The sequence below is a fragment of the Manis pentadactyla genome, chromosome 6, assembly GCF_030020395.1.
Source record: "Manis pentadactyla isolate mManPen7 chromosome 6, mManPen7.hap1, whole genome shotgun sequence".
Classification (NCBI taxonomy): Eukaryota; Metazoa; Chordata; class Mammalia; order Pholidota; family Manidae; genus Manis; species Manis pentadactyla.
The window spans coordinates 30,446,512-30,469,848 of record NC_080024.1 but is presented as its reverse complement, the minus strand read 5'-3'; the positions used below and the strand labels follow the sequence as shown (position 1 = coordinate 30,469,848).

The 23,337-nt window shown below is 34.1% G+C and overlaps 1 protein-coding gene across 8 annotated transcripts in view; it reads right to left on the bottom strand.

The window, feature by feature from the left end:
* Window positions 1–23,337, bottom strand: part of INO80D (INO80 complex subunit D) — a 75,901-nt gene that overhangs the window by 42,466 nt on the left and 10,098 nt on the right. For 4 of the 8 annotated variants that reach the window (XM_036927949.2, XM_036927947.2, XM_036927954.2 and 1 more), the window contains exons 2-5: window positions 18,436–18,528; window positions 18,077–18,323; window positions 13,010–13,755; window positions 7,022–7,130 (exon numbers count right to left, since the gene is read on the bottom strand). In XM_036927949.2, coding sequence (XP_036783844.1) covers window positions 7,022–7,130; window positions 13,010–13,755; window positions 18,077–18,294 — 1,073 coding nt within the window. In that variant the 5' untranslated portion in view covers window positions 18,295–18,323; window positions 18,436–18,528. The remainder of the gene's footprint in view (window positions 1–7,021; window positions 7,131–13,009; window positions 13,756–18,076; window positions 18,324–18,435; window positions 18,529–23,337) is intronic. The other 4 variants (XM_057503655.1, XM_057503654.1, XM_036927952.2 and 1 more) reach the window with 2 other exon arrangements.

Here is a 23,337-nt window from a genome sequence, read left to right as displayed (position 1 = left end):
AACAAAATACAAACAAACCAAATCCAGCAGCACATAACAAAGAATTATATACCATGACCAATGTGATTTATCCTAGGAATGCAAGCTGGATCCAACATACAAAAATCAACCAATGCAACAGACCCTACCAACAGAATGAGGACAAAACAACACATTGTCATCACAAGACAAATACAACATCTTGAAGACATTATACAAAATGAAATAAGCCAGATAGAAAAGGACATTCATTATATGATTCCACTTACATGAGTTACCTAGAGCAGTCACACTAACAGAGAGAAAGTAGAATGGTAGTTGCCAGGGGGTGGGGAGAGGAAGATGGGGAACTTTTGTTTAATGGGTACAGTTTTGGCTTAAGAAGGTGAAAAAGTTTTGAGATTGAGAGGTGGTGATTGTACTATAATGTGAATGCACATAATGCCACTGAACTGTACAACTAAAAATGATTAAAATGGTAAATTTTATGTTATGTATATTTTGCCACTTTTTTTTTTTAATGGTCTCAGACTAATAGTGTTTCTAAGTGCTTTACAGAAGCAAATATAAATCCTCTCTGGGAGAACCCACTTTCACCCTAGCATTAAAAAAATTCTCACAGACAATTTTCCTTAAAACTTTAACTATAAAAAACATTAAATCTTCACAAACACCAAAGGAAAACAAGGTATGTGGAGTAAACAGCTGACAGAAACAAGAGACAGATAATTTTAGATATTGGAATGATCAGACATTGAATATGAAACAAGTATGGGTAAGATATTTCAAGAAATAAAAGAGGGCCTTAAGAATATGAATAAATGGCAAGTTGATATGAAAAAGAACTAAAGAGAAGTTCTGGGAAAAGAAAATAACTAAAATTTAAAATTCAATAAACAGATCTAATAGAAGCTTAGACATAGATGTAGAAAATAAAATAACTAAAATTTAAAATTCAATAAACAGTTCTAACAGAAGCTTAGACATAGATGTAAGACAAAACTAAGAAACTTATACAGAATACAGTACAGACAAGGAAAGAAAATATGAAAGATGGATGACAGAGTGAGAAAGTATATCATAGTTCCAACTGGATTCTGAGAAGAAAGACAATGGGGGAAAGGCACTATTTCATGAGATAATGGCTGAGAATTTTCCAGAACTGACGAAAGACAGCAGTCTACATCTGTGGAATCTTACTACACTGATGGGCAGTGACTTCAGTGGGGTACAGGGAGGACTTGATGATATAGGTGAAGGTAGTACCCACAATGTTTTTCATGAGAAACTTTTGTAAGAGTGTGTATCAATGATACCTTAACACAAAAAATAAATAAATAAAGATCGCAGTCTACAGACTGAAGGACCCAACAAATCCTAAAGAGGATAAAGAAAAAGAAATTCACATCTAACTACTTAAATTTAAAAAAACAACAGTATGGACATAAATAAAGTAGAAAATAAAGACAGAAATCGACAAAATAGAACACAAATACATAATGAAGAAGGATGAAAAAAATCAAAGCTGGTTTTCTGAAAATACCAACAAATAGCAAACTGGTAAAATTTATCAACTCAATAAGAAAAAAAAAAAAGTAAAAATATTAGGAATGAAAAGGAATATGTAACTATGGATAACAGGAAGTAAAAAGAGAATATATAATAATAAATTTCAGGCCAAAACATTTTAAATCTTAATCAAAAAGCACAAATTTTTTGGAACTATGTTACAAAACTGACTCAAGAGGAAGTATATCCATTAAGAGTCCCATATCCATTAATTAAAATCAAATCACTTATTAAACACACATATAGAAAACTCCTGCACCAAATAATTTTAACATAAGCTCTACCAATATTCAAAGGAAAAATAATTCCAAGCATGCAAAAAATTTTCCAGATATCAGAAAAAGAGGAAATATCCTCATTTAATAAGGCTAGCATAAACTTGACACCAAAATTTCATATGGACAATACGGCAAAAGGAGAATTATAGGCAAATCCTATTGATGATAGATACAAAAAATAATAGCAAATTCAATATAGCAGTGTATAAAAAAAGAAAAACATCCAATCTAGGTTAATTAATACAGACACATTCAACAAATACTTTTCAATCCTATCTCACTTAGATATCTCTTATGCAAGGAATCCATTTATTTTTCTTTTCCCTTCACCTTGAATCTTTTTACCTCCTTGCTTTCTCCCATCACATGCTCTTTATTTTTCTTCTTTTCCTTTCTCTGCTCAGTCCTCATTTCATTTATGGGAATTCTCATTCATTTTCATAACTTGAACATCAACTTATATACTAAAGACAAATTTGTTCTTTAGCCCATCCTTCACAATCAACTTCAGACACGGATATTTATTTGGTGTGACCATCCACATCTAACTAATCAAAAAATGTTTGAATCAAAGGGCAGAACTTGGGTGGAGAGAGGTATACAAAGAGCAGAGCTCTGAAGAATAGGCAAAACAAATCTCTGCAGCTGTGTTCCCACCACCCAAAGTGGAAAAATCTGTAATACATCGGGCTCTCAGTAGACTGCTTGGAAGCATACTGCCTCAGTAGTGGGGTAAAATTAACACTAAACTAAAGGCTGCTGTGGTCCCATTTTTACAAATTTAAAAAGCAAACATCACAAAGCAATACTGAGAAAAGAACAAATCTGGGGATTATGCTCATTGGTTTCAGGCTATAGTACAAAGCTACAGTAATCAAAATGGTATGGTACTGGCAAAAGAACAGACCCATAGATCAATGGAACAGAATAGAGAGCCCAGATATAAACTCATGCATATATGGTTAATTAATAAATGATAAAGGAGCCATGAATATGCAATGGGGAAAAAACAGCCTCTTCAATAAATGGTGTTGGGGAAACTGGACAGCTACATGTAAGAGAATGCAACTGGATTACTCACTCCATATGCAAAAGTAAACTTGAAATGGGTTAAAAACTTGAATGTAAGACATGAAGCCACAAAACTCTCAGAAGAAAACATAGGCAAAAATCTCTTGAACATAAGCATGAGAAATTTTTTCCTGGACATAAACTCAAAAATGAACAAGTGGGACCACATCAAACTAAAAAACTTCTGTACAACAAAGGTCACCATCACAGAACAAAAAGGCAACCTACAGTACAGGAGAATATATTCATAAATGAAAATATATCAAAAACTTGAATGCCTCGACACCCAAAAAACAACCCAATTAAAAAATGGGCAGAGGACTTGAACATTTCTCCAAAGAAGAAATACAAATGGCCAAAAGGCACATAAAAAGATGCTCCACATCATTAATCATCAGGGAAATGCAAATGAAAACCACAATGAGACATCACCTCTCACCAGTTAGAATGGCCACTATTTGAAAGACAAGAAATAACAAATGTGGACAAGGATGCAGAAAAATGGGATCACTGCTACACTGTTGTTGGGAATGGAAATTGGTGCAACTGCTGTGGGAAGCAGTATAAATGTTCCTCAAAAACTAAATAGAAATACCATTTGATCCAGTAATTCCAATTCTAGGAATTTGCCTCAAGAAAACAAAATTCCTGATTCAAAAAGATATATATACCCTTTTATCACCACACTATTTGCAATAGCTGAGATATGGAAGCAATCTAAGTGAACGTCAACAGATGAATGGGTAAAGAAGATATGGTACATATACACAATGGAATATTATTCAGTCATAACAAGAAAAGAAATCTTCCCATTTGCAGCAACATGGACAGATATAGAGGGCATTATGATCAGTGAAGTAAGCCATCAGAGAAAGACAAATACCTTATGATTTCACTTGTTTTAGAATATAAAAACAAAGTAAAACAGAAGGAACAAAACAGCAGTAGACTCATAGATGCTGAGAAGTGACTAGTGGTTACCAAGGGGGCAGGGGTTGGGGCAGGCTGTCGGGAAGTGAGAGGGAGATAAAGGGGCACAATAATTGGCAATCACAATATAAGTTGATCATGGGGACAGTAGTATAGCATGGAGAATACAGCCAATGATTCTGTTAACATATTTCTACACTGATAGACAGTAACCACACTAGAGGGAGTGAGGATTTAATAATATGGGCAACTATTGAACCAGTGTTGTACATTAGAAATGAATATAATATTGTATATCAATGATACTTAAAAAAAAAAAAGATGAACTCAACCAACTCAACAGCAAAGAAGAATCTAATTTTAAAAATGAGCAGAAGATGTGAAAAACATTTTCCCAAAGACATACAGATGGCCAACAGCTACATAAAAATAAGTTCATTATCATTACTTATTAAGGCAATGCAAATCAAAACCAGAATGAGATATCACCTCTCACCTGTTAGTATAGCTATTCTGGAAAAGACAAGAAATAACAAGTGCTGATGAGGATGTGAAGAAAAGGGAACTGGTATACTGATGGTGGGAATGTAAACTGGTGCAGACACTGGACCAGAATACAAGGTTCCTCAAAAAGTTAAAAATAATACCAACTACTCTTAAATTAAAAAAAAAAAATGGGACTACCATATGATTCAGCAATTCCACTTCTGGGTATTTATGCAAAGAAAACAAAAACACTAACTCAAAAAAACAGCTGCACCCCCATGTTGACTGCGACATTACTTACAATATTTAAGATATGGAAATCAACCTAAGTGTCCATCCATGGATGAATGGATAAAGAAGATGTGGTGTGGGTACGTACACGTACACACACACACACACACACACACACACACAATATTATTCAGCCATAAAAAAAATAACATCTTGCCACTTTACAAAACATGGATGGATTCTGAAGGATTACGCTAAGTGAAATCAGACAGAAAGACAAATAATGTATGATCTAATAGGTGGAATTAGAAAAAAAAATCAAGCTCACAGATACAGAAACTAATTGGCAATTTCTCTGCAGAGATGGGGTTTGGGGTGGGAGATGGGAGAAATGGGCAAACTGTTTTTTTTTTTCTGCTTAAATGAACTGATTTTCTACAAATTCTCTCCATTTTTTAGTACCTGTAAGTATAAGAAAGCACAATAAATGACAGGTAGCTGCAACAAGACATTGGAATAAAGCCATTGTATAGGTAGTTTAAAATACATGACAAGAGATTCCTGTGAAAGGACACAGTGGCGGATACAGAAGTGGAGTTGCAGGCATAGAAGGGATGGAAAACCAGTTCAATCCCCATTTCACTGGGGGCAAGAACATTGTGTTCCAGATCTGGGGCACTCAATAGAGTTCAACAAGAATATGTTGAATAAGTGAGTAATTATATGAATGAAGAAAGAAGGATGAAGGGGACATGATTAAAGTGACGGCTGGGCAAAAAGGAAGGGTAAATGCTTGTAAAAAAGAGATAAATACACTGATGGACAAGAAGAACCAGGAAAGCAGGATACCACGGTGAGGCAAAGAAGAAGCAAGCTAGCAAAAGTGGCAGCTAAGAAAGTGAAATGCTACAGAAATGAAGAAAAATGAGGATCATCACAACTCTAAAACAATAAAAGTAATACTCTGAAAACTGCAAGCATAGAAGGCAGATACAGAATACACACTGCTCCTCATCAAGAGCAAATACTCCCAATACTGATGTTCAGGTCCCTTTGAGAATGAAAATAGGAATCATGACTATCATTCATCATCATTTCCCATGTACCAGGTATTGTGCTAAGCATTTATGTTATCTCATTTTTAACAATTTGTAAAATTAACCCAAAATAATCCAAGTTAAACTGACATGAGCATCAACTTTGGGAAGCATGATTGATAGTATTTGTAACGAAGAAAGCTTAAGCTCAATTGTACTTCCATATGAAAGCAAGAATATGCTAATGGTAAGCAAAAGTCTTGACTGACATATAAAATGGAGAGAAAAAAGGATATAGTATTCTCCAGTACTATGTAGGAGATAGGAGAAGCAGGAACTATGACATGGGAGATAAATTCCAAGAGTGGAAATGGATGCATCAGGACATTATAGTTTAATCACTGGCCATTAATAAATCCAACTAACACTTGCTCTAATCCATGCCCAAATAAACTGAGGATTATAATCTGCTTCTCATGTAGTTTTGCTTAGTGGACACTTGTACTACCCTAGTGATATTTCTCACTATAAACAGCATTTTGGTTTATATATTAGTCTCTAGAGAATTAGTCCTCTAAACCTCTGAATGTACTTACAAATCATATTTTTTAAGCTTATAAATTCAAAAATCAAACCCTAGGGTGTATGTCCCTACAATGATATTTAAAATTTTAGGAGTCAGTCAGAGTAGACAACAGGTCTCCCCTCTAACTTGCTGAACATTTATACAAAAACCACAATACTTCAAAAGTAATAATTAGCCAGGGTGTGTGAGTCATACATATTTTGGCCCCAGACAGTGATCTATCCCAGTACTGTTAGATTCACCAGGTGAATCCCTATGATGCTAAAAGGTGGTATCCTGAAAGAGAACCAGCTTTCTCACTACCACTGAAGGGGCTGTGAATTAATCTACAGCTTTTTGATATGGTAGATACCAAGAACCTCTAATGAGGTTATCTTGAAAAACATTTAGCACATTAGAAATGTTCAGCACTTAAGAAATATTAAAGAAGACAGAGGTGAAGTAAAGAGCACTATTTCCAGCTACTGTGGGGATAGGGCCAAAGACGACATGAAGAATCAGACGTAAGGCTCCATGTAGCCCTGAGATCACAGAGAAGTTCCTTAACCTGTCTGGGCCTTAGTTTCCTCTTCTATAAAATGAGGAAATGGGATCAGATAATCTCTGAAGTCCCTTTCTGTTCTAAATCCTATCACAGTTGGTTCCTTCAGTGACAGATGGGAAAGGTACAAAAACAAATCTACCAAGAAAACTTAAGAGTGGCTTTGTAAGACAGTACATTTCTTTCTAAGTGGAATCTATTTTACCTCCATCACAATGAAACCTGATCCAATAAAATAAAAAGATATTAGTGAAAAATCAGTCTAATCTACTACAGTGGTAAGTTAAGAATAAAGACAAAAAGGAAGACTTACGTGTGTCTTTCATATCTGAGGGTTTCTCGGATGGACCATGCAACCTGGTATGGCGAGGCCTGCTCTGAGTCGTCCAGTTCCTCTCCGCTTTCTTCAGACCAGTCCAACCCTGGGACAGGTGAGAGGATAGTTTTAATTTAATCAAATTTACATTCACCTACAGTTTGGATACAAAGCTTCCATAACCCAATACCTACAACAAGTACTAACAGTATGAACACATGCCTCCTGGTGAGTTTCACCGCCGTTCTGACAAAGATATTAATAATGACTGTACGACATACCCCCAGGTTTAAAATAATGACATTATACCACATTCTGAGAATGAACTTCTTTTGTCAGACACTTCACAAATGGAGTAGAAACAACACAAAGTGAAAGGGGTCAAGTCAAAAAAAAGGGTAAAATGTCTTAAGTATCAAAACATCATATACTAAAATAATGTCAAAAAACCATGAAACATATTTAAGATGGTGGGAAAAGAAGCCTAATATACATTCAGGCAAGAAAAAAGTAAAAAAATGCCAGTGGAGTCACTCTGTACTTCAATAAAGAAAGACCCTAGAATCAACTGTTAATGGCAGACACACTCCATGCCCCTTTCCCAACACCTCTGGGTGAAAGGACCCCAACCACTAGGCAGGACCCTGGAGGCACTTGTAGGATGACAATGTTGTCCTATTTCTAATGTGGCTTGAGTTTCTTTTAAACCTTAACACAATAGCCACCACATTGTGTCCCATTTTGAAAAACAAGTTTAGAGGGAAAGTAGGTAAGTATAGTATGAACAATACTGATTTTGTTAAATGTTATTATTTTTAATGATTGGATAATTGTTAGTTTCCAATATAAGGGTTTTACTTTTTAAAAGTTTTTATCTTGAAGAGGTCTTGATAAATACTATGTTGCACAGCCTAAAATATAAATAAAGCTATGTGTGGGACTACATAGCTTTAATATACTCATACCACTATGAAATTTTAGATACCTTCGTAACTAGTATTGTCTTCCTTCCTGAGACCCTCAAAATCAAAAGACCATCTTCATTAGAACCTCACAGATAGTTTTTCATAATTTAAATGAATTTCCATGTGCCAAATAGGGAAATTAAGAAAAGGTTAACTGAAATGCAAATTATAAATGCTTAAAATTGAGTAACACATTGCCACTGGCATAAAAAAACCTCAAATCTAGTTCCAAGATGACAATCCAAAATGTCAGGTCACCTTTTTAAAACGTAAGTTACTGTCTCTCAATCAAAATAATTAGTCATTTGTTTAAAAAATTTTAATTAAGTGATCACAACAGCATCAGCTTCAGGATGTTGCAAGGTGAGGTCTTTCAAACACAAAGTGACACTTTCGAAATGAGAACATGAGTTATCTTTCATTGTTTCTGTAGATACTAGTAACTGCTACTAAGACACCTATATTTTCTCTGAAAAAATCAAGATATAAGTCATAAAAACTAAGATGGAATTGTTTCTCCTATTGTGAAATTAACTGTCCAATAAAGCTAACCTTTGATCCTGGCTTCATTATCACTGGTTTTAATGTAACTAACTGAGATAACCAGCCCAGTCAGGGCTGTAAAAGCTAATTCCAAGACTACATTTTTCTTTAAGTACTCTTTACTGATGTGAATGCAGACTATGCTTGGTCATAACAGTGTACTACAATTTCTGGTTTCTCCAAAATAACTTTTGTTTTGAAAACTTAGTCCCCTAATATACCTGAATTAAAAAAAAAAAAAAGAAAAAGAATAGTTTTTCTGTTAGATTTTTGTTGTTTTTAGGTTTTTTTGTTTCAAAATTATAGAAAATTTTATTATTTTCAACATAATATTCTATAGTTTCAAAAGCTAAAAAATTAGCATCTACAACTAATTAAAAGTATAAATAAAAATTTAGATGGTAAAGGTAAATGGTGGAATATGAGGCAAACATTGGAAAAAAAGTAGATCTCTACCTCAAAACTAATGCTTAATGAGTTCCAAATTGATGACTAAAACATAAATAATAATAAGATTTAAAAGAAAATATAGGTGACTATATTTTTACATTCCTGGAATGAAAAGAACCCAAATAAGGAGGAAAAAAAAAACTAATTCATAAAGAAAAAAATCCTAAAAGAAGAATACAAAAAAAATTTTAACTTCTAAATTCCCTTATCATTATAACAGGTATTGAAAGCAAAGAACAAATGCAAGGGAGGAGAGGCTTTGCAACAAACATGAAATACATATAAAAAACTCTTACCAATTAGTAAAAGAGAAAAACACTTTAAAAATGGATGAAAAAAATTGAAAGGACAAGCTAAATAAAAAATACAAATGTCCAAAAAGCATATGAACAAACATTCAGAACTATATTACTAATCCAAAATAGCAGTTCTCACTCAAAGTATGGTTAGCAGATCCCCAAGGGTCCCTGAAACTCTCTCCAGAAGCCCCTGAGATTAACATTATCTTCAAAACAAAACAAAGATGCTATTTGGCTTTCTCACTACGTTGACATTTGCACTGATGGTAAAACCACCATGATGGGTAAAACTTCTGACTTCTCAGCATGAATCAAGGGAGCAGCACCAGACTGCACTGTAGTCCTTACATAGATACATGCATGTTTCACTCCCTGACTGGCAGTTAAATAAAAAGAAACAAAAAACAGAAAAACCAGTTCAAGAATGTCCTTGATAAAACACTATGAAGGGCTGTGAATTTTATTAAATCTTGATTTCTGAGTATATGTCTTTAAAATATTCCATGTGACTGCAAAGCATATACAGAGTACCTCAGCGGCATATGAAGAAGTATGACGGTTGTTTTGCAGAAAAGTACTTGCATGACTATTGTTTCAACTGTGACCTGAACTGTTCTTGTTCAACACCATTTTTATTTGAAAAAATAGCTGACACACAAACTGTGGTTATTAAGAATTGGCTACTTGGCAGTTAGTTGTTCTAAAATGAACACAGTGAAACTGTCACTTTAAGGAAAACAATGGGAAATATTTGTTGCCAATGATAAAATTCAAATTTTCACTTTAAAAGCTCAGTTTTTTTGAAAACTTGAATTCATCACTGACAGTACAACAACTTCCTAATAGTTAGACTTTTCTGATGAGATTGGTGGTAATATTAACAAATGAGATTTCTAAACTTTATATAATGAAATAGGTCAACATCTGGAACAACTCTATAACTCAGTAAACCAATATTTTCAAATGACCAATATGTGATATTACAAAATCATGCATTGGTAACAGGTCCATTCAACATACAAAATAGATCAGTGTATTTTAAGGTAACAGTATGTAAAATCCCTTGATATAATTTCAGATTCCACACTGCAACTAATATAAGAAACTACCACTTGTCTAATGACTCTACAGCACCTTACTACACTGATGGATAGTGACTGCAATGGGTGTGGGGGGCCTTGATAATATGGGTGAATGTGGAAACCACAATGTTGCTCATGTGAAACCTTTATAAGATTGTATATCAATGAAATCTTAATTAAAAAAACTATCACTTGTCAACTTTTGGTGTAGAATTAAATAATATCCACAAGTATTTGAAAAAAACCTATTAAAATATTCTGCCCTTTTCCAACTACAATTGTGTAAGGCCATATTTTCATATACTAACTAAAACTGCATATCACAACAGATGGAATGCAGAGGTAGATAGGAGAATCTAGCTGTCTTCTAACAAACCATAGAGATTTGCTAATAAACAATGTAAAATAATGCTGCTTTTCTCATTATATGTTTTTGTTTTGGAAAATAGTTATTTTTCATAAAAAGAACATGCTAAAATGTAGTCAGTTTGTTATTTTTAAACAAATCAGTGTTTTTAATTTTCTGAATTTATACTTCTAATTCAATAAATATCAATAGAATCAACTCATATACACAAAAATTCTATGGTGTCCTCAATAATTTTTCAGAAGATAAAGGGATTCTATAATCAAAATTCTGAGAAACACTGATCTAAGGTATTCAAGTTACAGCAAATTTTCTACCAAATTTTTAATATCATCTAATAATCCATGCTGCAAACACGTAGAGAAACTATCATTCTCCTATACTGCTAAAAGAAGGTTAAACTGACAAAATAATTCTTAAGGAAAATTTGGCAACTCATATCAAAAACCTTTTTTAAAAAAGAGAGATTGTCAATTCTGCTTCTAGGAATCTTTTTGAAGGAAAATTAAAGATGGACAGAATTATTTTATTGTGAGGCTATACAGCTATAACACTTTTATAATGATAGAAACTAGAAATAACTTAAAGAATTCAGCTGGGACAAATTATGTTGTTGAAAAATTACTAACTTGATAATACATGAAAAAAATTTAAAACAGGTCACAAAACTTTATGTGTGGCAGGAATTTTACATATCTAAAAGAACATACATATACACCAATGTAAATATATATATCTAAAAGAATAAGTTAAAAGTATTAACAAATGGGTATTTATAAAGAGTGTGTGCTAGAATTTATTATTTTTGTTTATCAATATTTTTTCTTTAAGTCTTATTAGTTTTTTTAAATTACCAAAAGTCATACATAGTTTAGTACAATACAGAACAATACAAGAAGAATTACCACCCCCATCTCCCTAAAAATATATCCAGTCCAACTCCATTCCCTTTTGGTAGTCAGTGTCAATAGCCTGGTACTGTATATCCATTCACACTTTACCTATGTGCATACCAAATAGGCAAGAATCTATCCTTTTACTTGATTCAACATACATACTGATGGTCCTTGTTTATTTACTTTATTTTTACAAAAACGGGATAATACCTCTTGATTTTTTTCTACTTGTGAATACATCATGGGCACACAAGTAAAAGATACAGATTTCATATATTCTTTTTTATAAAGTAGTTGCATAATACTTTGTAAAAAATACATGTATACAGTAATTTACTATTGGTTATAAAAGTTATTTGCAGATTTTTAATATTGTAAGCAGTGTGGCAATTAACACCCTTGAACACATATCCTTACAATCTGATCCTTTTTTAATTCATTGGACAGAATCCCAAAAGTCAGTTTGCTGACCATATACTTTTATTTTGTACGTATTGTCACATCACTCACCAACAATGCATACGATCCCATATCCTCATTAACAGTGGATATAATTTTTGCCAATCTTATGGTAATTCATTGCCATTTTAATCTGCATTTCCCACCCCACTGCTATGAGGACTGAAGTTTTCATTTATTTATTGGTATTTCTTCTTCCTCTATTCCCATTCTGTTCTCTTTTTCCTATTGCTAAATGTCACACAAATAATTTTTTCCTAAAGTTAGTTAGAATCCCAGTGTATAGCACATTCATGAATATTCTACATGAATTAAGAGTTTAGATGATCAAAGACAAAACAATCAAAGTATTAATAGAAAATAGAGAATATCTGTATAAACTTGAGATCAGAGAGATTTTCTTGAGTGAGACAGAAAACTCAAAAGCAACAAAGAATGACATTTGACTACATTATAAGTTTTATCTTCATTTTTTCACTTTTAAATCATGAACAGGTATTCTTTGGGAATTAAAAAAAAAAGTTTTTAAAAAAAATCTATAGGCAGATATTAACAATGTTATCATTATTCCAAAGTCCTCTGATAAGTCATGGAGAAGACTTCATTAGACACACAGGCCCTGATCTCACAGAGGCACACAATCAAACAAACTGCCTTTTCATGCTGCTACTACCGTGAGAAGCTACAACTGAAATTCTAATTCCCAACCCCTATTTCTGTATCTTGTCCACCAATTATTCTCCTCTCCAGTAGCATATTTACTTTAAGGTGGTCTAAGTACAGAATCTTGAATTGGCACATTCTGTCCCGGGGTTCTTCTACCCATAGAATACTGGTGGTAGTTATGAAAATAAAGCCCCATGCAAAAGGGCACATTTTGTTATACTGCACACAAATGATGTGGTAAAAGAGATGATAACTCACCTAAATGGGGAAACAGATCAGTGTCCAACTGATGTTTCTGGGTGCACAGTTTCACCAGTCTCTGCAGTCGACTTATACAAGAGAAGTGTGGAGAGAAGGCTGTGGCTCTCATAAGGACCCGGTCCGTCCTGGGTGGGTCCGCGATGGGAGCCCTACTGGATGGCAGGAGGGGCAGAGGCCTCTTGTGAGACAACTGCCTTGCTTGTGCTATAGTGTGTGTGGTGGGGGCCACTCCCTGCATTGGTAGGCTGGTGTTCTGAGGTTGAGGTGACTTGCAGACTACACCCTGCGCTGGCGCTGGAGGTTTTAAAGAAGTGGGCGAAGGTGACAAGTGGGAGTGCTGCTGCAGAGGCTGCTGCTGTGAAGGGGCAGGAGGGGGACTAAAGTGCTCTTGTCGAACTTTTAAAATCTCGGTCTCTCTCTGGCGCTGCCGATTCTGGGCCAACTTGCTCTGCAGCTTCTTTCTCACAGTTGCCCCTTTCTTCAGGTCATCCTCCTCCTCGTTGAAAGCAAATGGGTCTTCCAACTCAGTTTCCAGGTAGTGGAGAGGGACCCTTGCCCCAGGTGGAGAGAGAGACATTCCATCCAGTCCATTCGGCATCTTCAGGGCCAACGTGGGCACCGCTAGGCTGAAGGCCATGGTATCCATCTGGTGCCTGACCTTTACTTCATCTATAGGATCATTCTTTTTCTTCCTCTCTTTTTTCGGGATAAAGCCAAGTACCTGCAAGTGGCTGTTGCAGTACCTTTAAAAATACACATATATATGGGAAAATGTTCATGATACATATTTAAAAACAATATAAAACCACATATTATAAAATGTGAGTCCTCATATGTTAAAAATGCATAACTATAGGTAACTCTTGGCATTCATGGATTTAATATATACAACTTCCATTACTCTCAAGCAATCCTCAGAGTCTCTGAATTTTACTGAAGCAAGTATGTGAACTATACATGTGCAGAGGCTGCCAGACAGAAGCAAGTCATTCAGACAGTGAGTGGCCCTGGAGAATGGCCCAGCTATTGCTTCTCACATGCTTTGTTCTCCATTCATAGTATACAAAGTAACTCATCCTAAAGGATCCTAGAGCCTAAAGGACCACTTAACATTCTCCTATGGAGAAAAAAATTTATGTGCCAATGCAATTCAAGTATCTAGAGATTCACGAAGACCTTACAACATAATCCTTAAGAATGTCAAGTATCTACTGTGTGTTCTACACACACACAGACACAATAGAGGGAAGGAGAAAGTAAAATAATAAATAATAAAACTGGCTAGTGGGATTATAGATGAAATGAGTTCCTTAAGAGCCAGATATAAGTACATGGATTGTCACTCTAGTTTCTCCATGCACTAGGTACTAAAATGATGCCCTTTATAGAGATGAAGAAACTAAACTTTACAGAAGTTAAATTAACTTGCCCAAAACCACCAAGCTAGAAAGTGATGGCTGATACTTGAACCCTAAAAATCAAAGCTCATGAAGACTCCTATTAGTCTTCAACCACAAGCAGGTTACTTTGGTGATGCGAATGCTATTTTTAAAATACTATGAAAGGATCCTTCTATATAATGAGAAAATAGAATGCATATTATTCCAATAAACCACACTGAGAACCTGTAGAGGCTTTTAAATCAGTAGAAAAGTACTATTTTTCCAAACTGGTATTCCTCACACAGTTCCATAATATGCTAAAAGAATGTAGTAAAAGCAGTATTCCATGCTTAACTAAATCTGGAAGATGCTGGCTTAAGCAGAATTAGACAATGATTTTGTTGTTCATTTCTCCTGAACAACTTCTTAAAGCATTTTGTATGATAATAGGCATTATACTCTAAGGTAGAGATGTACACATCTGGCAGTGTTTCCCAAACTTATTTGAAAGTGGCATCTATTTTTATTGCAGCACACCTGCATTATCTCCACTGAATACAGTTTGGGAAAAAAGGCAATAAAGTAAAATAATTAATGTCAATCCTCAAACTCACTGGGCTTCATCAAAAAATTTTTTTTCATAACTGTTAAAAATACAGATTCACCAAATAATCAGGAGACACTGTTTTGCTGCTCAGTCTTAGAAATAAATTAGAGGCACTCCTTAATAGTTTTCAGACAATGAGAGCTTTAGGGTGTGTCTGTATATGTGTACCTAGCAGATTTGGGCTACATCCCCTAAACAGAATAGATTCAGCTATGGACAAGGAAAGGGGTTTCAAGGTAACTATACTGAGGAAGCTTCCCAATAAAGAATAAATGTTTTTTGTGGTTGTTTTCAAGTCATTGTCAAGTTAACAAATGATTAGCTTTTTTAGTGGAAAGAAATGAGTTGTTTTTCTTTTTAGTTTAGAAATCAAACTTTCCTGCTCATTTACATTTGGGCAGCCTGAACTGGTAAATGAGGCTACTGTGAGCTGCATTATGGAACGGAGCAGAGGCTGATCTGCATGTACAGTCCTCGTAGAACCTCATTCTTGACTCTGTTGGCACAACATATAGTCTGAACTCAAAAAACCCTGCACCTCTTCTAAAAGGGAAAATTCTTCATAACCGGAATTAGAAGAGCTTAGTTATGAACATTTAAAATAAATATGCAAATATAAATTTCTAGTCTAAATTTACAGGGGACTGCTAATGGGTTCATTTTGGAGAGATGAAAACGTAAAATTAGGCTGTGGTGATAGGTGCACAATCCTGTGAATATACTAAAAAGTACTGAATTGTACACTTCCAACGGGGGAACTGTATGTGATGTGAATTGTATCTTAAGCTGTTTGGAAAAAAAAATAAACACTCAGGAAACAAATTTCTTGGCAAATACATACTACTAAAAATACATACCACATTATAGCATATTTAAAATATCATATAAAAATAACGAACTTAGTATCTCTGAGAAATCAAGTACAGTAATGAGTCTCAGCTTCCCACTGTAAAGTGTACTAGAAAATGGACTTTACTTTTTAATTATACCAATACTTCTACTGAACATAATAATATTCTATTTTAAAAAGGTGGAGTCCCATAAATTAGCATTCATGATACACACCAGGTAAGTTAGACACCAGATATTATGCAGCTTTCTCTAGCTGACCACCAACCAGATAATTTTGTCAATTAAAAGCCCTTGGGAATTTGTTTTCTAAAACAATACATAAAACCATCTCAAATCCCTAGTATCCAAAGAGTAACTGCATCAACCATAATGAAAGTTTATTTTCAAAAGAATATTAACCTTTTCTACCTTATGTCATTAGTATAGTTTTAACTATCAATATTTACACACCGGTTTAGACATATTATTTCATGAATTCAACCTGGATTTCTTGAGGTAAAATAGGAACATTACCTCCTGCGAATGTCTGCTTTAATCTATTTTCAAACACTCTTACAAATAATAAAAATATCAATCCCATTTGCATTCATATGGTCTTGGACCAATTTTGAAAAAAAAATACAACTCAGTATTTATTGAGTATAGCTTCTCTTGACATAGCACTACCAAAGTCCTTTCCATTCTTCTCTTGTTCTAAAAAGAAGAAATTACTTCAAATATAAAGGTGAAGACATATGCTTCAGATAATTAATATTTTGCACCAATTCAGAGTGACTCTCACTTCTTGCTGTTAGCTTTTAATACTTGCTTCAGCTGAAATGGAAAAAAAATCTAAGGTTGACAACTGCAACTGTAATAAACTGAATTTAAGACAAAATTATGGAGGTGTGTTTATAATGGAGCTTGATGAAAAAAATTAACCCAAGTTTATCTATTCTTCACATTAAACAAAGGCAAGAGTATGGAATTATCACATTCAATCAGCTAAAACCAATTGGACAGATATGTTTATTAGCCTAATACAGCAGTCCCTTTCTCATCTGATATTAATGTTTTATTCCTTGCCTTACTAAGCAGCTGTTTCTAACTTTCGGGTATTGTAATTTGAAGCATTACATGCTCATTTGAAATTCTAAGGGAGTATTCCCAATTATACCAGATTATACTACACTCATGTTGGTGGGATCTCTACCAACACAAATTATTTATTTCACTTTAAAAGTGTAAAAATTGCTCACCATGACATATAAAATACATGATTCCCTTTCAGTCAATTAATATCCATGACATTTTACTTACGCAGAGGAAACAACGATGGTGTATATATATATTTTAAAGACAGAAGTAAAAAGTTCAAATTTTCAACTAAGGATAAACTTTTCGAAAAATAAGCATGCATTTCTCTGCAATATCCTACAATGACCAATATGGTTTCTGGAAAATTGAAGAAAAAGAAACATGAAAATGATTATATGTGAAATATAGTGTGAATTTTCCTAAAAATATGGAAGATGAATAACTAGCATAACACTCCTTCTTTAAAAACACCTCCACATTTAAAAAAATATTCAGCAAAGCACAAATTCATAATTCTAACAATAAAGTCTACCCCTACTATGAAAATATAATTCCTTGTTATCATGGAACTCTTTTTAACCAAAAGAGGCAAGATTATAAAACAATGCCAAACACTACTTTGAAGTCCGATAAGAAATAAATTTTCTGAATAATTCAAATAATCATTCTTTTGAATATTCTTTCAGTATGTTCATACCAATTGCTACCTTTCAAGCACAGATTTAAAAATTCCAAAGTATCATTGATTACAACACCTAAGCAGTTCCTATAATTTCTCTTGTTCAGGCAAGTGACAGAACTAAGTAGAGAATCCAGCAACTACTTTACAAGGCTGCAAACCAAACACATTTAGTACCAAGACTTCAAGCAACAAACTGGGGGGCAATGATTTTTTTTAAGTAATCCTACAAAGTCTGCAAATCAATAAAAAAAAAGAAGAAAACATTTAAAATAAAAATAAAAAATAAAATTCTCCAAATTTACTACATTTTTTTTTTAATTGCCATCTCTCATCTTTAGAAGCATTCCAAAGTTTACTTAGATTATCCTGAAAAAACTCAACATTTAAACTCACCTTATCAGGAAAAAAAACAGAAAACCCCAACCCTGCTAATTAAATCAAAAATCGATTCCCTTTATTCTTACCTACGATCCTCCGATTTGGGGATGGGGTTGGTGCAGCGCTGGCTGTTATACTTGGCCACATATTCACATTGCTTGAAGGGGGCAGTCTTGTCCTCCAGAACGTGTCTGATACAGAAAGCGTAGCCGTTGAGTCGCCGCTGCTTGCACAGTTTGGGGCTATATGAGCACAAGGGCTTATTGTCAACCTCAGAGAAGTGTATATGTTTCCCTTCATACATCACGTGACTCTATTCCTTGTGAACATCAGCTAAAAGACCACCACACAAAAAAAAAACAGAAATCCAAATGATAAATCAGAGAGTATAAGTCAGATTTAAGTTGAGAATTTCACTGAGGGACTTCTGGCCCCACAGCCATACCTGATTTTAAATCTTCTGCACCATAGCAATGTTTAGAGAACCCCAAGGATACCACAGTTTGGAATGCTGCAGAATCAAGATGAAGCAGATTGTCTACAAAAATATCAAAAGGTCTAGTTAACAAACAGAAATAAATAAAACTTGCTCACCTGGGAAGTAAAATACTAGAATATCACCCTTCCTAAGGGGATGGATTCTTCATTGCAATCCAACATCCTAATATTGAATTCAAATAATAAGAGGCATTATGAAATATTGTTACCTTACCCCTCCCAAAATGAACTAAAGAACTTTTACTCTGGTTAAGTTTTATAAATACCTCAAAGCAGCAAGGCTCTTCCCACCAAACCAATGTCACAAAGTGGCAGGTCTTTTTATTTCATTACTGGTGACATGCTACACCTATTTTCAGAACCTAAATCTCTTTACAGTGCCAACAGAATGAACTCTTTACACCTAAAACTTCCCTCAGAAATTCCACATGTTTTGACATGTTGGCAATATATTTGGCTATTTGTAATAAATGTGTCTATGAAATACAAAAAAAAAGAGCACATTCCTGTTATTTAAAAAACTCGTTTTTCCTAATATTCATTCCCCCACAACCCATCCAAACTATTAACTTCTTGAGCCCAAAGACTAGGAACCCACCACATACACTTCAACCATTCAGTTCAATGCTCTGCACCACATGATGCTCCCAATTATTCAATTAGGACAGTAATCATGGCTTCTGAGTCTTTGGAGGTTTAATAAGAAAATGGAAGGGAGAAATCAAACTATACTTCCTACCTCTCTATACACAAAAGGTCCAGCAGTAGCATTTATACACTATAACACAACATAGTCTACAATGAAAATGAATCAACTAATTTGTAAAGTCAGGGTCATAGAGGACTGATGTGGTCTAATCTACTTTCTCCACACTCCAAAGGGCAATCCAAATGGCTGGTGGAACAGGTCAGATACCAGCTACAGAAAAACTCTAGAACTACTCTCTCCTTTACAAAACTGAGTATGAAATTCCTTACAGCAGTGAATGATTAGGTTCATAAATGCTTGAGGAGTCAGAAGACATGTTTTCTCAAGTCTGAAAACTGCCACTTAGACAGTATTACTTTGAACAAATCATCTAACCTCAGTTTTCTTATCTGTAAAATAGGGATAATAATAATAGCTGTTATGATCAGATTGCTCTAAGGATCACATGCTACAAAGCCTGTAACACACTAAGTACCATGTCTAGATCATGTTAAGCACTAAACCAGTGGAAGTTACTCATAAATGTTGATTCTTACTATGATTACATTCTACCTGCCAATGCTAAGTAAAGGCAGAGAAGTTATATTACCCTTGAAAAGCATTTCACTTACTCTAGTAGGAGGAAAAAAAACACTTAAAATAATATTAGCTTGGTTAATAAAAAATCACACTCATTACTGAGTAAACCTAATCACACATTAACATTAAACAAAAGTAAGGGCTTTCCCTTTTCATTTTATTAGGATGCAAGGAAGAAAAGTTGGACTAAACATTTTAATTTAGCTGCCCTGAAGGTCTGGATGTTCAGGACAGGAAATATTTCAGAGCAAACCTATGCTGTTTAATTTTTACACTCTCTTTGGACTGCACAATCCACCTGGCAAACACAAATTTTTCATGAATCAATTCAAGTAAACCTACATGAACTTCAGGAAAAAGTACACTGGATGTAAACACAAATAGCAATTCACAGAATCAATTTGATTGCTATTATGAAAAAAATCAGCCTATACACCTGTATGTATGAAAATATCTTATGAATTATACAAAAAAGTCTGAGGGCAAGGATGGAGGATTATAAAGGCCAACTTTCACTTTTTACTCTAACATATTCTAGATATGCAATCCTATCTGTCAAGATTGATTTCCCTCATTTCCCCCAAATTTTTATACACCTTTTTTTTTCCTATTCGAATTGGTTAGAACTGCTCAATGTTAATAATGGCAACCATTGTTCCTCCTAACTTATTAAATTTGAGAATTGCTTCAAGTCAATAGTAGGAATAATGCTTTTCTTATAAGACATATTTCCTGTTAAGAAAGAATGGAGTAATTCCTATTAAGAGTTGTTTCTTTTTTTAAAAGAACTCAGAACTGAAGGTTAATTTTACTAAATTCTTTTTCAGTTTCTAAGGAGATGTTCACTTTCCACTTCTGTACTTTTTAAAATATGATGTTCATTATTTCCTGTTACTGAACTCTTCTTATGTTCCTGGGATGAAAGCAACTTGGTCATCACGTAGTGCCCTTTTAAGGTGTTGCTAAATTACACTTCCTAGTATGCAGGATTTTGTATTTTGATGATGGTCTACAGTTTTCTCAATATAGTATTTCAAAAAATAGAAGGTTGCCTGGGCTGAGGAGTGTTTGTGAAGTAGGTCAGGTTTTCAAATGTATCTGTATACAATTCAGCAATGTGACCACTTACATTTAGTTTCCTAGATACCTGATTCATTCTCATATTCTGTGTGTATTCATATATGCATGTGATATTTGTGCTTTCTCCCTTTATTCGTGATTAGGTTCAATAGGGGTTTAATCTGTTTAATCTATTTACCAACATCCTCTAAAAACAAACAAATCTCTTTTGGTACCTCCATGTATGTTTTCAGATTCATCAGTTGCTGCTTGTATCTTTGCTAATACCTTCTGCTTTTTTCTAGTTACTTTATTATTTTTGTAACTTCTTGGACTGAATTCTCTGATTTTCATTCTTTTCTTGCTTGCTAATTTATTTACATCTATTAATTTTCCTCTGAGAATGTACTGCTTTAGCAATATTTCACAGGTACTAACTCACAGAATTTTTATTATCAGTACTTTCTAATTTCTCCTTTGACCCAACAGTTATTTTTTTCAGACAGCAGCACTTTATGCTTTCCTTTGTTTTAGTTCTTGTTAAGAATACACAGCACAATCCGCATATATCTCTGCTTCTTGGATTCGACTGATACTTTCTTTGGGGCCTAATAGGTATGCTTGAAAAAGAGTATTCACTGTTACCAGGGTATATTGTTTGCTTATACCATATATCATGCTATTAAAGGTCCACTATGTTATTACTTATTTTGTCTTTGTGCTCTACCAACAGTTAGAACAGATGAACCAAGATCGCCTACTATAATCTGATTTGTTTCTCCTTGTTTTTGTTTTATAAATTTTAAGGCTGGATTGTTTGATATATGAGATCATGACCACTAGACTGTCACTCTTACTATGAAATGCAACTCTGTTGATGTTTTGTCTTGAATTCAACCTTGCCTGACACAAATATCTGGACTGTCATATTTTTGTTTCAATTTGTCAGTAAAGTCTTTGCCCACCTTTACATTCTTAAGCTTTCTGAGGCACTTAAGGTCATGGGTCAGTAAACTGGTTTACAGGACAAATCTGGCCCACTATATATTTTTATAAATAAAAGTTTTATTGGAACACTGTCCTATTCATTCATTTCCATGTTATCTATGGCTGCTTTCATGCTAATAATAATAGAGCTGAGTAGTTCCAACAGAGATTGCATGGCTAAAAGTCCTAAAATATTTACTAAATAAGTTACTAAAATTGAGTACCCATTTTAGATGCATCTCTTAATAGGTTCAACTTTTTTGCTCCAATCTGAGTGTGATTTTAATGAGGTTATCCAATGCACAATTTCATATTTACTTACATGACAAATATTTCTTCCTAATTTTATCTTTTTGAATGCTTTTTTTGAATGCAGTAAGAAAATAAGTATACTTAGCATTATCCTGATTATCTCATGTTATGAATAAGAAAAATTTTCATTTTATGTAACTACGTACCCATCCCCTATTTTTAACTTATGTTATTATTTCTACACTGTCATACTTTTATAACATTTTAGTATTAGTTCTATTTTAGTATTAGTTCTATATTTAAATTTATTCACTGCTAAGCACTAGTCCTTCAACCTTAGTTTTCAATTCACCTCTTAATTCAACAGTTATTTATAATCTCATCTCTCTTCTCTATCCCAGCCCCTAAGAGCTGACTTCCACAAACTAAGTGATGGTTCTTCTGTTTGAAAATATATGTCAACTGATATTATACTTAAACTATAGCTTGCCTGGATAGAAAATCCTTGGATCATATTTGTTTTGTCTACTCACTTTGTACTTTCCATGAATGGCAAGTCTGAGACCAGCATCTTCATTTTATAGGGGGCTTGATTTTTCCCCCAATTATGACCTCATAATAAAAGTCTATATTTAAAGATAGAATTTCACGTCTTCTTCTATTGTGGGAAATTCTTCCTTAATGTCTTGGAAATTTTTTCCACTTCATTTTTTCTCTTGTCTTCTTCAGGGGTATCAATTATTGGTATGCTAGATTTACTGTATTCTGTACCTATCACTCTCTCTCTAGCCTTTCTTTTTACTTTTCCTATTTTGGATAGCTCAAATTTCTCAAGCTTACTATCTTATCCCCAGCTACAGTGTATATTTGCTGTTTTGAAAAGTTACTTTCATTTCTATTTTTTTAATAGACTTTGTTTTTCTTCTTTTTTGTTACCTGGTTCCATCCACTTACTCTTAACCTTTTTCTGGTGTCTTATCACTTATTTCTTGAGCTTTTGTATCTCATCTTTAAACGCCTGTTTCAGAGGAGCCATGTCTCACCCCCAACTCCACCAATGGGAACATTTGTTCCTAATTTTCACATGCTGCACTGTTTCTCAATCACCAACACTCTTCCCTTGAGGCTTGACCCAAAGCTGGACTAGTCTCCCCAATTCACGGTGGCCCACATGGCAGATTTTTAAGGGATATAATTTAGGCTTTATTTCTCTTCCATGTTAATATCAGCAGCTGTAAGGCTGCTGGCTGCCAATTTCTCCTC